Genomic DNA, 12,500 nt, shown 5'->3' with positions numbered 1-12,500 from the left:
CTCTCTCTCTCTCTCTCTCTCTCTCTCTCTCTCTCTCTCTCTCTCTCGAGCTTTTGTCTTCTTTAAATTGAATAGGGTTGTACTCCCAAGATATTGTTGGCAACCCTTGTTGGTTGGAGCAAATCCCAAAACTGCCCACCCAACTTTAAAGTTTAAAGATTTCAAAAGTAACATTGTAGTTACCTTGATGCTTTTACTGTTATCTTTAAATAAATAGCAATAACAAATCGACAATTTAATTCGTCACTAGTCAGTCAATTGTTGAGTTACTTACAGTGTGTTATACTGGCTACCTGTGAGTGTGAGCTCAGTCACATAGTCATTCATCTGTGGCCCGTGGACGCCCTCTAGCGGTCACTACCGCCCACCACTGGCCTCTACCGCCCTCTACCGGTCATACTAAAAACTCGTTCATTCAAGATACCCGGAAGTACTTGACTAGCTGCCCCCACGTGTGAAGCAGGAACAGTTGTTGTGTTTTGTGATGCAGGACATGCCGATGGTGCACTGAACTGTGAACACTGTCAAAAAAATACGTGTACTGCACTACTCATTCACGGGGTAGGTGGTTTAGGATACATCTGTTGATTGCAATAAATGTCTTTTTATAGATGTCAAAGGTTTTCCGACAGAATGTAATATGAATATGTATGATTAGCCGGCTTAGCTGTAGCCTCTTAGCTAGCCATTTAGCAGAGATGGGAGATGTGACACTGAGAAGCAGGAAAGGTTAGGCCAGGAGGTTTGGTTGATTGGGTAAAGGAACTCTTGCTCTCTCCATCCTACCTCTCAACCAGTTAGCTATTTGACTTGAGAATAAGATGTCAGCATTGTAACATTAAGTGCTATTATTGCAAGTACTTATTCCTCCTGTCATTGCTTTCTCGGGGAGAATTGTTCTACTTGTAGCTGTTTTTGAATGAATGAATGAATGGTCTTTATTGTCATTAATACAGTACAGGTACCATACAACGAAATTGAGTAGAGGGGGGGCTCCCCTGGTGCTTGGAAAAAGACTAAAAACAAGAGGGCCACGGGTAAAATAAAAAAGGGAAAAGAGCTGGTTTACATAAATAAAGGCTTTTGCATGATGGTAATATATATTCTACCTTCCTCCAGGTATATTGCTTGCTTGCTTGCTTGCAGTCACTTGGGAAACGTGTGCACTGCAGTGACAGTCAGGCCAACCTAGGATGTCAGCAGAGGAGGATGAGGCTGTGGGAGCCAGCAGCTCTGAGGTGGAGACAGAGACAGACAGTGATGCCAGCATCATCACAGTCACCATCGGAGCCACAGTGCCCACTGGCTTTGAGATGACTGCCGTAGAGGAAGTCCAGGAGAAAATTGGTGTTGACGCAAAAATAAGTAAAGACCGTGGCAGGATATACTTTAAAATAACCACAGACAAGCTGTCACGGGTAAGATGCGTTTACTGGAAGTGTCCTAACGCCCTTATGTCTCATAACCTGTTTTCTCGGTCGAATTCCTACTTTCTACTAGTATGGAACTGTTAGAAATTTCCCCAGAAAAGTTGTCGTAACCCTGTCGTAACCTGTCCGGGTGGTTTTTTGAAGAAAGTGAGTAACACTCAGATTCCACTGAGAAATGGGGAGGATTTGAGGTTAAAGGCACTTTAATCCTCCACCCTAACCCTAATCCTCAGATAAATGACCTAAAAAAAAGTTTGGCTTATTTTGCTTTTGAGCTTGACTTTGATCATGAGCTTTTAAGGTTGGGAAACTCCTTAAAAGGGAGAAGTAGGCCCTTCAAGAACACTTGTTTATAGATGTGACTACTTAGCTACTTAGCACCATTTCCTTTATACATTCCTAAGAAAATCAGGGTTATGACAACACACTTTCGACACATTGTGGTGTAATTGTGATAAGTCATGTAGTTTACTTTTTGCAGAACTCTAGGCATTCGTAGGCGTTAGGCTTACATCAATTGTGTGGTTGTTATCCAAACCGGTGTATTGAGCTAAAAGAAGACAAAATGTTTTTCTTTTAACTTTGCTTCCTCTTTTTGTTATAGGTACATCATCTGAAGTCTGTGGACAACCTCTTTGTCGTGGTTGAAGAGTTTGACAACTATCAGTTTAAAGAGTTGAAGGTACATTTGTACGTCTCTCTGGGTCACTGCATCAGCTTCCTGAACTTCATGCACTTTCTGTTATTTCATAACAGTCACTTACCTTTTTGAATTACACTTTACACGTGTTGTTCTAATGCCCATAGCAACACTTACATTTCTCTATTAATTATTTATATAATTATCTGTGACATAGTAGTAATTGGGTTGGTGGTCTAGTTGGGATAGTGAGTTGGATCGGTGATCAAAAGGTAATGAGTTCAAATCCCCACCTGGGAACACCACCACTAGTGTGCCCTTGAGTAAGGCACTTAGCCCTCAGTTACTCCAGGGAGACTGTCCCTGTAATCTAATTGTAAGTTGCTTTGGATAAAAGCGTCTGCTAAATGGTTAAAATGTAAAATGTAAAGTTAGTGCTTTACTGTATAATTAGACTTGATAGCATTCGAGTTAGATAGAGTAAAACAGCAAAACTCCATGAATTTAGGAAGCAATTACTCAATAACTATCTTATATTTAACTTGTTATTTGTTATAGTGTTTTATATGACTGCAGTAGTGAGTACTGCAGTACTACTATACAGGCACAGGTACAGCTCTCTTGCCCATCGCTCTCAGTGTAGTTCATGGAAACACAACATGTTCTGTCCAACAGGTGGAGGCGTTAGAGGACTTTATGCAGCTGGCCTCCAAGCTTCCATGGGCCAACGCTCTGGAGGTCTGGAGGCTGAACAACTCTCTGAAGAAGAAAAGATCTGCAGAAAGGCGTCGGAGAGCCAAAAAGTGTGCCAAGGGGAAGCTTCGAGGCGGTGCCAACCGAAACACTGTGGAGACGGAGCGTGGAGACGCTGTGGAGACGGTGACAGCAGAGACCGAGAAGCTCCAGCTGGCGCCCGAGGCGTCTCCGGAAGGCCAGGGGGACGGGGACGCGAACGGGGACGCGAAGACGGACGGGTCACACGACCTGGAGGATGGCACCGCGGGTGACCAGCCGGACCCGGAGGAGGCCCAGCCGGAGCCGGAGCCCGAGGCCAAGGTGGTGAAGTTCCGCGTGACGTGCAACAGGGCCGGGGACAAAGTCAAACACAGCTTCTCGTCCAACGAGGCCGCCAGGGACTTCGGCGGTGCCGTGCAGGACTTCTTCCAGTGGAAAGCCGACATGACGAAGTTTGATATCGAGGTAAACATGCTGGCCTGCTACGACCGCACCAAACACCCATTAGAATTCCGTTGTTCCCTGCCAAAGGAAACCTTGTCATCCACATGCTCCTCAAGATAAGCCTGCAGGCCACGATAACAAAGCTAGCATAACAGCTACAGATGAGTAATGAGTGTAGTTATTTCTGTGAAAATAAACAGGTGTGGTCGAAGAATGTGATTTGACTGACGGTTCTAGTTGTTAAAACGACCAATGACGTGTTTAAAATAATAATGTCTAGCGGGGGTAAGGGCGAAGTAAAGCCGAGCAGACACCAGGAGATTTCCGCCATTGAAGTTCTCATGACCTGATTTACTTATCGGGTTTAAACGTGGGGGTCATCTGCGGTGAACTTGAGGCCTTAGGTGTGAGCTGGTCGTGATTTCAGTTCTGACACTTCCTGGTTCCGGCTACTCTCTACTCATGGCATCTGAGACATGCTCCGGGGGCAATATAGTGGTCTCAACCAATGAGAATCCAGGATGTTGTAAACAATGGCGTTACGCAAGGTTTATTAGGTAACATACTTATGGAATACGTCTCAGACCGAGTTCGGCAAAAAAGCCTTCCAGCTGTCAGGCCTTTGGCCTGGAGCGAGCTTCAAAGAACTATGAAACTGCAGGAGCTTGTCTCACTAAAAGTTTTTTAAAGCTAAGATGAAAGTTATGGAGGAAAAGTCCGGATCGGACTGTAAAGATGTCTGTTTTTGACTGGTAACATTGTGAAGGGAAGTGAAACTTTATTTATATAGCGCCTTTCGTACATGAATGCAACTCAAAGCACAGTCTCTTGCTGAAATCTATCTCGCCTGCCTTCAATGTGAAACTTGATCTGTCTTTTCTTTTTTAATCTTTATTTGTAATGTATTATGTTGTAAATTGTGTGTCTGTAATTTTTTTAGGCTGCTTTCTTGGCCAGGTCTGAGACGTTTACTCTCAATGAGACTTAACCTGGCTTAAACTGGTTAAATAAAAAATAAATGAATATGTAAAGGGAGATCTGAGATTCAAACGACAACAAAGCGGTCTCCCTGCCACTTCTTTGACCAACAGCTGAGGGGTGGGGCTATAGAGTGACCACTATTAATTTCATAGACAGAGCTATGAATGCAAGGACTGACAATCCTTGGGGTCAACATTTGAGTTGTAACCATGTTTTTTAGGTTTCTCTCCTACAAGAGAATGCTGGGCGGTGTTCACAGTTTCCTTTTCCACTGAGACACACACACACACACACACACACACACACACACACACACTCCCACTCACTCACTCTACCATAAAAAATAAAGAAAACCATTGAATGAGAACTTGAGATTTTGACTGGTACACTGTACATCAGATCAAGACCGGGTGGTATGACACACTCATCGGTTGGAATCGTCTGCTTGTATTGCAAATCCAATTCATGGAAGTTTTGTGTTGTTTTTTTCTTGACCTGTTCTTCCAGGTGCTGCTGAACATCCATGACGTTGACGTGGTGATTGGCATCGCCCTGACAGAGGAGAGTCTTCACCGCAGAAACATCACCCACTTTGGGCCCACCACGCTGCGCTCCACCCTCTGCTACGGCATGCTCAGGTCTCTTCCTCAACCACCGTTCACTCTGAAAACAGCCGGGCTAATCCCCTAATACAATACCTCATTGTGATAAACCAGGAATAGAAAAAAGAAATAAAAAAGGTGTCACTTCCTGAAGTAATATGTTTTGTAAGGCGATAGCTGTAGTCATTGTCATGATTCATGTACAGAACTGTTCTGTACATGAATCAGGATGTTCTGAACGGGATGTCTGCTCAGTTAGGCTAATCGTTTGAATTACTTTAAATTAATTTGCGTGGATTTCTCTCCACACAGTCTCTGTAAACCTCAGGCAGCGGATGTTATCGTTGACCCCATGTGTGGAACTGGAGCTATACCTTTGGAGGTAAGACTGAGCTGGCTGCCATCTTGAATCACTAGAATGATATTGTTCTAATGTTCTTCCAGTACTTCCATAAAGTAGTGATCAGAAACAGCCAATGGGATGATTGGATTCTTCTCCTGACACAGGGAGCCATCGAATGGCCACAGGCGTTCTACATCGCCGGGGACAACAACGACATGGCAGTGAGCCGTACCGTCAACAACATCAGTCACCACCTAAAGAAGAGACTCGACAAGGGCAGGTGAGACTAGAGAAGAACTGGGCATCTCTGGCACTGCACACTCCTGGTTTTCTTCCTACCTGGTGGGTCGCTCCTACCAGGTGACCTGGAGAGAATCGCTGTCTTCTCCACAAACCCTCACCACTGTGCTACCCCAGGGCTCTGTCCTAGGGCCAGGGTTCGACAGTAACGCTGTTTTACTTGCCGGGTCGCGCGAGCACGACGACGCTGCTAGATCACAGATATTTTTACATGTGTGCAGGAAACACAACAGACGGTGCAGGCGCGAGACTAGACTAGATGATCGTGAGTGAAGATATTATCAAAGCGTACGCGCCTGCCGATCACCCGTACGCTTTGAAAATATCTTACCTTATCAAGGTGAGACTAGACAAGGGCAGGTGAGACTAGACAAGGACAGGTGAGACTATGGTAGCATGGTAGCTTGCTGCCATCGGTGTGTGAATGGGTGAATGAGAGGCCGTTGTAAAGAGCTTAGGAGTAATGCGATATATAAGTCAGTCCATTTACCATTTTAGGTTCTACACACAGGAGCACTTTCACACAAAACTCAACTTCCTACTACAGGAGTTTCCTGAGGTATGATGAGATCCTAGTTGTACTAACTATCTACCTTGACTCCCACCCCCAGCAGTACACCGGGGCTGCCCATAGACACGGTGCAGTGGGACCTGTGTAATTTACCCATGAGGACCAGTTCCGTGGACATCATCATCACTGACATGCCCTTTGGGAAAAGGTACCATACCGCTGTTTTAATTTTAACTTAATATAATAGCTTTAGCTTTGATGACAGCTTTGCACACTCTTGGCATTCTCTCAGTGAGTGAGAGAGAAGAAACTGAACACCGCCCAGCATTCTCTTCTCTAGAATACGTGGGAGAAACTACATAATCCCATATGTGTCCTTTCATAGTTTTAATGTCTTCAGTATTAATCTACAATGTAGAAAATAATGTATAAATAAAGAAAAACCATCGAATGAGAAGGTGTGTCCAAACTTTTGACTGGCACCGTATGTAACATCAGTCAGTGGTTCGTAGCTAGTCCCTGTTTTGGATTGTTATCCAGGCCTTTATATTGATTCGTTCATGTCTGTGTGTGGTAACCTGGCTAGGATGGGCTCATGGAAGAAGAACTGGGACCTGTATCCCAACTGCCTGAGAGAGATGGCCCGCGTGTGCCGACCGGGCTCAGGGAAGGCCACCATCTTGACTCAGGACAAGAAATGTTTTACCAAGGTAAGTAGCCTTGACAACCCATGGTTCTCCACCCTAGGAGCAGGAGCCTGGTCCATAGAGTGAGGCGGCTTGATCCCCTGTACACGACGATGGTACTAATAATGCTAATTATTACTCATTGATTGTCTAATAATTGTCATTGATAGACGTACCTGAACTATTTTAATGCTCTATAAACGATCAAATAAGAATAAATTGGTATTCTAGTGATTCTAAATGTATAGAATTTATAATGGATTGTTAATTAAAGTGATTACTGTCCCCCCCCCCCCACACACACACACACTGTAAAACCTACAGTGTCCCGAGTCCCGACTAGTCTGTACTTGCGGAGGCCTCCTCCGGGAATGGGCCTGCTCCCGGAACGGGCCTCCCTGCTTTCGTGGAAATCCAGGCCACGCCAATAATGGGTGGTTGAGGATGAATAGGTGTCATATTATTTTCATTTCATTTATTTCCAGATAATAGCCGTGATCAACAAAACCTTTTGTGAAACTCTTTCGTTTTTTTTTCTTCTTTGTGAGGACTGAGTCAGGTCTGCTGTTGCTACAGGTGGGCTCTTGGCCAGATGGGTTTTACCCCCATTGCACAGTTAACACACCACTAGTTGGCCGGCTTGTAAATTAGCCTGCCTCCTACACAGAAAAACTGCAAAAAGCTTTATGCTAGCTTATCCTGATGTGATTTTGAAAATGTAAGGATACTGGGTGGTAGAACGCACATATCTAGGAAAAGTCATGAAATTAGGGTCCTGAAATTTGAATCGAGTGCAAAGATATACATTTTGTTTTACTCACAGGGTACAAATGACCCCACCCACAGCTGTTCTAGTGTAAATGTCCCCCTGAGTGTGTGTGTGTCCTGACAGGCTGTGTCTGTCTCACTCAGGCCCTATCTAGGATGGGAGGCCTGTGGAAGAAGCACCACACGGTCTGGGTCAACGTCGGCGGCCTGCACGCAGGCGTGTACCTCCTCAAAAGGACCGAGGCCATATTTGGCCAAACCCCCGAGGACGACTGGGAGTCACCGGAAAACAGCCGGAGGGAGGAGAAGCAGGACCAGGGATCCAACCAGTGACGTCATGGAAACATGCTTTAAAACGGGGTTAAATATGGAGGGAACAGGGTGTAGAGAACCTGACTTGTTGCCATTATTTATTTGATTTGAAGGGACAGTCTGGGATTCAAGCAACAAATAAAGCAGTCGCCCAGCTGTTTTTGTTTTTTTTTGTAAACAGCTGAGGGATGGGACTGGAGAAATGTAACCACTCTCAATTTCATAGATGGAGCGATGGATGCCAAGACTAAATGGTCGTTCTAACCATGTCTGAAGCTGTACAGTTTGTTGAGTGTTGTTTACAAACAATGGAGTAAAGCAAACGTATGTTTCGGGGTTCTGATGGAGTAAGACGTTTAAAATAAGTTCATGAGGTGTTTCTATGTTATATTCTTCAATAATCAGTTGCTATATAGCGTTAATATAAAAGTCATGTATGCACTAATCCCAGATTGTCCCTGTAATACATTTTTAGCATTTTCTTTTTTTGTTTCAGTATTCAAATGAGTATGTTGCTGGTAAACTTGAATTGTATTGGCATTTACAGGCAGCATTTTGGAGGGGGAGTGAAATGTATTACTACCGACATGTTTTCATATCCATTCAATTAAAACCCCTTTTTGTTTTCTAGGAAGTTCCAGTGTTTACCAGACGTTGAATTCCATGTTCGTACTGCTATGTTAAACTACTTAAAGTCTCATTCATCATCGATGTCTCTGTCAGCTAGACAAGTAGGGAGGCTTTTGATTTAAGAGGACCATTGTTTATCAGGGAATCCACTAAATGACCACACCTCTCCACTCTGACGTCCTGTGTCGTACAAAGGCTCTGTCATAGTAAATAAACGTGTTGTTTCGAGATTCCTCAGCGGTTCTTTGGGGTTTTATGGTATTACGAGACCACAGTCACAACCACACATCCATCCAGCTGGATGAGCAATGACCCCAGCATCAACAGGCCTGCTAGGCACTGGTACAATGTTTGTCAATCTGAATTTTTAATTTGTGGTTATCTAAGTAATGCAATATCCAGGATGTGTAATTGTCTGTGGAAAAAGCCCAGGTCCTAGTACATACGGTAGTTTATTTGAGTTGATGGAATTTTCTTTGCTGTGCTCATTACCCGTTGTTGTCTTATTCTTAACAGTTTGCCATGTGATGGTACCTGATAATAAAAAATAAATTAAAATTAAAATTAAACCATCCCTCTGTCCTCTCAACGTTTATAATTGATCTCCCAAATAGATGAACAATACATTTAAGTAATGTTTTGTTTTGTTTTTTCTTGTTTTTTTGTTTTTTGTTGTTATAACTATTTCTTTTTTCACATGTTCGAAATAAAGCTTTCATTCATTCATTCATTCATTCATTTATGTTAATCGTGTCTACACATGACAGAAGACAATATAGAGATCATAGATCTTCATGTACCAACGAATGAGATACTTTCATCATTATCCCGTTGCGGGTTTTAGGTAATGAAAGTGAATGTGAGTAATATGAATTGGATTTCCAGTCGAGTCTATAATTAACTATTGTTTGGTTAGGCGCATACAATAGGCTTTTGTGTTATGAAAATAGATTATGTAGACTGGGTGAAAATAGATTTACTCAATGTGTTTTCAGAGACATTACAGTACGCAACAGACATAATGCTGGCTATGTTTTATACTGTATATTTCTATGTGTTTTGTGTTTTGAATTTTGTGGCTGTTTTTAAATTTGTTGTACGGCGACCTTGAATGCCATGAAAGGCGCCTTATAAAATAAATGTATTATTATTACTATTATTATTATTATTATTATTATAAGTACACAGACAAAACAGTGAAAACAAGAACAAACAAAACAAAAACAGAAACAAAAATCGATTTAGTAGACTATTATGTGAATTGCTGCAGTGGAGAGCTGGAGCCTCGTGACGTCAGCAGGGGAACCACCCGGTCGCGTCATGAGACGACATAAATTATGGAGCATGGATTATGGATCCAACACACTGTAACACTGCGCTCAATCTGCACAGACCTCCATCACAAGAACGCGCTATGATTTGGACGATCCTCCTTCTAATCCAGGCTGTCCTTATTTACTTCATTCTCTCCAAACGCTCCAGGTGAGTTCAGAATGATTCCTTTCTGTCGTGTTGCTCCATGGTCTATTATTGATCTATTTTTCTTTCTTTTTTCCCACAGTAATCCCCCATGCCACAAACTATTTGCACATTCTCAAACTAGTTCTGAATACTTTCTACTTCATTGAAATCATTAGAATATGTTTTGTAAATAGTATAGATAAAAGTATAGATATCCTTTTAGAGTTTGTGTTTAATCTGATATTAGGCTAATCTATACCAAATGGCAAATATTGAGTAGGCTTATCACATTTCTGCTTGCATGACATGCATATTTTTAATAAACTCTTCCATAACTCACTGAACGATTTCTGACAGTGACAGTTAAAAGCGCAGAATGGCATGCATGCCATGTAGCTGTCTGTTCAATCCCATTCAACCTCCTACTCAAACTGTTTGGAATGTGGTTGAACAGTCAGACTGGTATAAATAGAGCACTTATATTTAAGTAAACCTCTTTCCTACATCTCATTTTAAATGACCTCAGTACTATTTCCAATGTAAACTTGCATGTCTCAACATGGTCGTATCAGGATTGTGAATCCCACAAGTTTTCATCATTGCTTTAGATTCAAAGGTAGATTAGATTCAACCTTTTTTGTCATTGCACAATGAAATAATAGTGGTCGGCACCCCTGGAGCAATTTAGGGGTTAAGTGCCTTGCTCAAGGCCACAAGAGCAGTGGTAGGCATCTTAGATATGATGCCAGCAACCCTCTAGTCACCAGCTCACATGCAGCTCCCTCCTGAGGCGGAGATCGAACCAGAGACCTTACGATTGCTAGCCGGCCTCTCTAACCTCTAGGCTACCTGCCTCTCTAACCTCTAGACTACCTGACCTCTAACCTCTAGACTACCTGACCTCTAACCTCTAGACTACCTGCCTCTCTAACCTCTAGACACCTGCCTCTATAACCTCTAGGCTACCTGCCTCTCTAACCTCTAGACTACCTGACCTCTAACCTCTAGACTACCTGACCTCTAACCTCTAGACTACCTGCCTCTCTAACCTCTAGACACCTGCCTCTATAACCTCTAGACTACCTGCCTCTCTAACCTCTAGGCTACCTGCCTCTCTAACCTCTAGGCTACCTGCCTCTCTGGGGTGTGGGGTGTGCTTGGGGAAGATAGTCAATACAGTGGGCTTGTTCATGAGCCTGATCTCCTGGGGGAAGTAGCTGTTGGTTAGCCTCTGAGTTTTGGCCCTGAGGCTCAGGAAAGAGGCCTCGCCTCTTGGACGGCATCGGTTCAAACAGGCTGTGGTTGGTGTGTCTGGGATCTTTGATGATCCTCCGGGCTTTGCTGACACACTGTTTGTCATATAAACTTTTTTTTTTTTTATTGATTGAAAACTTTATTAGAAGATTTGCAGAAGTAGGTACATGAAAGTACATATTACATACAAGGTCAACTAACAGGATAAAAACCCAAGAAAGCCACTGGCTTATTTCAATTGGGGTCCTTGATTCTCTTGAGTCCTGGATGGAGGGAAGCTTACATCCAGTGATGCGCTCGGCTGTCCACACCACCCTCTGTAGCGCTTTGCGGTTGAGGGCAGTGCAGTTGCCATGCCAGGAACTGGGTTTGGTGGAAAGATAGAGCTGGGTGTTCTCCGCATAACAGTTAAAATCCGATGCCGTGTTTTCTGAATATGTAGAGAGGTAGGAGGTAGGAGGTAAATAAGAGGGGGCAGTGTACACAGTGTAGAGGAGAGTACTCATCGATAAGAGTCAGGCTGCAAATATTGATTCAATGAATATCGCCTACAGTTCCTTCCTATTATAGCAAACAACAAAATATTAAATATCTATGACTTTTGGATGAACAAATTATACCTGTCAAGGTTAACGTAACAAATTGCACAATTTATTTTCTTTCTAGGTCAAAGAAGGAGCCACCTTTGGACAAAGGGATTATTCCATGGTTAGGTCATGCCCTTGAATTTGGAAAAGACGCTGCCAAGTTCGTAACCCGCATGAAGAAGAAACACGGCGATATCTTCACGGTAAGATTGTAAAAGAAAACAGTAGGACAAACCGTACATTTAATATACTTCCCATGAAAACATCAGTTTCAGAAATGTGTGTTGTGTGTGCTGATGCGCATGCGTGTGTGTAATGTATGTATCGTATGTGTGATCTGTAGGTGCGTGTAGCTGGGCTCTATGTAACAGTGCTGCTAGATCCCAGCTCCTATGACGCTGTCATCCAAGACACCGGGTCCCTGGACTTCTCGCGCTACGCACAGGTCCTCATGGAGCGGATCTTCAGCCTGCGGCTCCCCCATTACAAGCCGGACGTAGAGAGAGCCATGATGAAACAGTACGTCCCTGTCTAATCTCTAATCCTTCGCCACTGTTTCTCACCATCACTGTTTGACACACTCCTTTCTCAGGGTGGCCTAAAACAGGTGAACAGGCTTGCCGACTTGCATCAGAGATGTACCGGAGCTGTGAAAAACCTCCCAAATATATTACGGTTTACCAAAGATCTTAGATTGTTAGTAATTGCTCTGCCCATTGTACTGTCTGGTTTAAACCAGGCCAGCATTGTCCAGACAAGAACTGGATCTTGCGATTATACGACAGGTGACAATGTGGTCTTTGTCCTTTTGTTCAA

At 43.3% G+C, this 12,500-nt stretch overlaps 2 protein-coding genes across 4 annotated transcripts in view; both read left to right on the top strand.

Annotated features, from left to right (window-relative positions):
• Positions 1-458: 458 nt before the first annotated feature.
• On the top strand, positions 459-8,944 carry thumpd3 (THUMP domain containing 3). 3 transcript variants are annotated; one of them, XM_080548181.1, is made up of 10 exons: positions 459-561; positions 1,120-1,418; positions 2,035-2,112; positions 2,746-3,270; positions 4,738-4,868; positions 5,145-5,214; positions 5,340-5,455; positions 6,090-6,194; positions 6,573-6,696; positions 7,585-8,944. In XM_080548181.1, the coding sequence occupies exons 2-10, from the start codon at positions 1,194-1,196 to the stop codon at positions 7,771-7,773; spliced, it is 1,563 nt and encodes a 520-aa protein (XP_080404307.1). In that variant the 5' UTR covers positions 459-561; positions 1,120-1,193; the 3' UTR covers positions 7,774-8,944. The 3 variants fall into 3 exon arrangements, with proteins under 3 accessions (XP_080404307.1, XP_080404306.1, XP_080404308.1); XM_080548180.1 differs by having other exon boundaries at positions 6,087-6,194; XM_080548182.1 differs by lacking the exon at positions 6,573-6,696 and having other exon boundaries at positions 6,087-6,194.
• Positions 8,945-9,796: 852 nt separating this feature from the next.
• Positions 9,797-12,500, top strand: part of LOC308172949 (prostacyclin synthase-like) — a gene marked incomplete at both ends in the record, with an annotated part of 12,353 nt that continues 9,649 nt past the window's right edge. Inside the window, 3 exons of the mRNA XM_080547915.1 lie at positions 9,797-9,864; positions 11,764-11,887; positions 12,028-12,203. Coding sequence (XP_080404041.1) covers positions 9,797-9,864; positions 11,764-11,887; positions 12,028-12,203 — 368 coding nt within the window. The remainder of the gene's footprint in view (positions 9,865-11,763; positions 11,888-12,027; positions 12,204-12,500) is intronic.

This window comes from Nansenia antarctica, assembly GCF_963989245.1.
Source record: "Nansenia antarctica genome assembly, chromosome: 18".
Classification (NCBI taxonomy): Eukaryota; Metazoa; Chordata; class Actinopteri; order Argentiniformes; family Microstomatidae; genus Nansenia; species Nansenia antarctica.
This window is presented reverse-complemented; position numbering and strand designations above follow the sequence as displayed.

Excerpts from the sequence above, each read along its gene's own strand:
- thumpd3 (XM_080548180.1), top strand. The coding sequence starts at position 1,194 with ATGTCAGCAGAGGAGGATGAGGCTGTGGGAGCCAGCAGCTCTGAGGTG. Across the intron at positions 3,271-4,737 it reads TGACGAAGTTTGATATCGAG|GTGCTGCTGAACATCCATGA; the intron begins GTAAACATGCTG and ends CTGTTCTTCCAG. Across the intron at positions 5,456-6,086 it reads AAGAGACTCGACAAGGGCAG|CAGTACACCGGGGCTGCCCA; the intron begins GTGAGACTAGAG and ends TCCCACCCCCAG.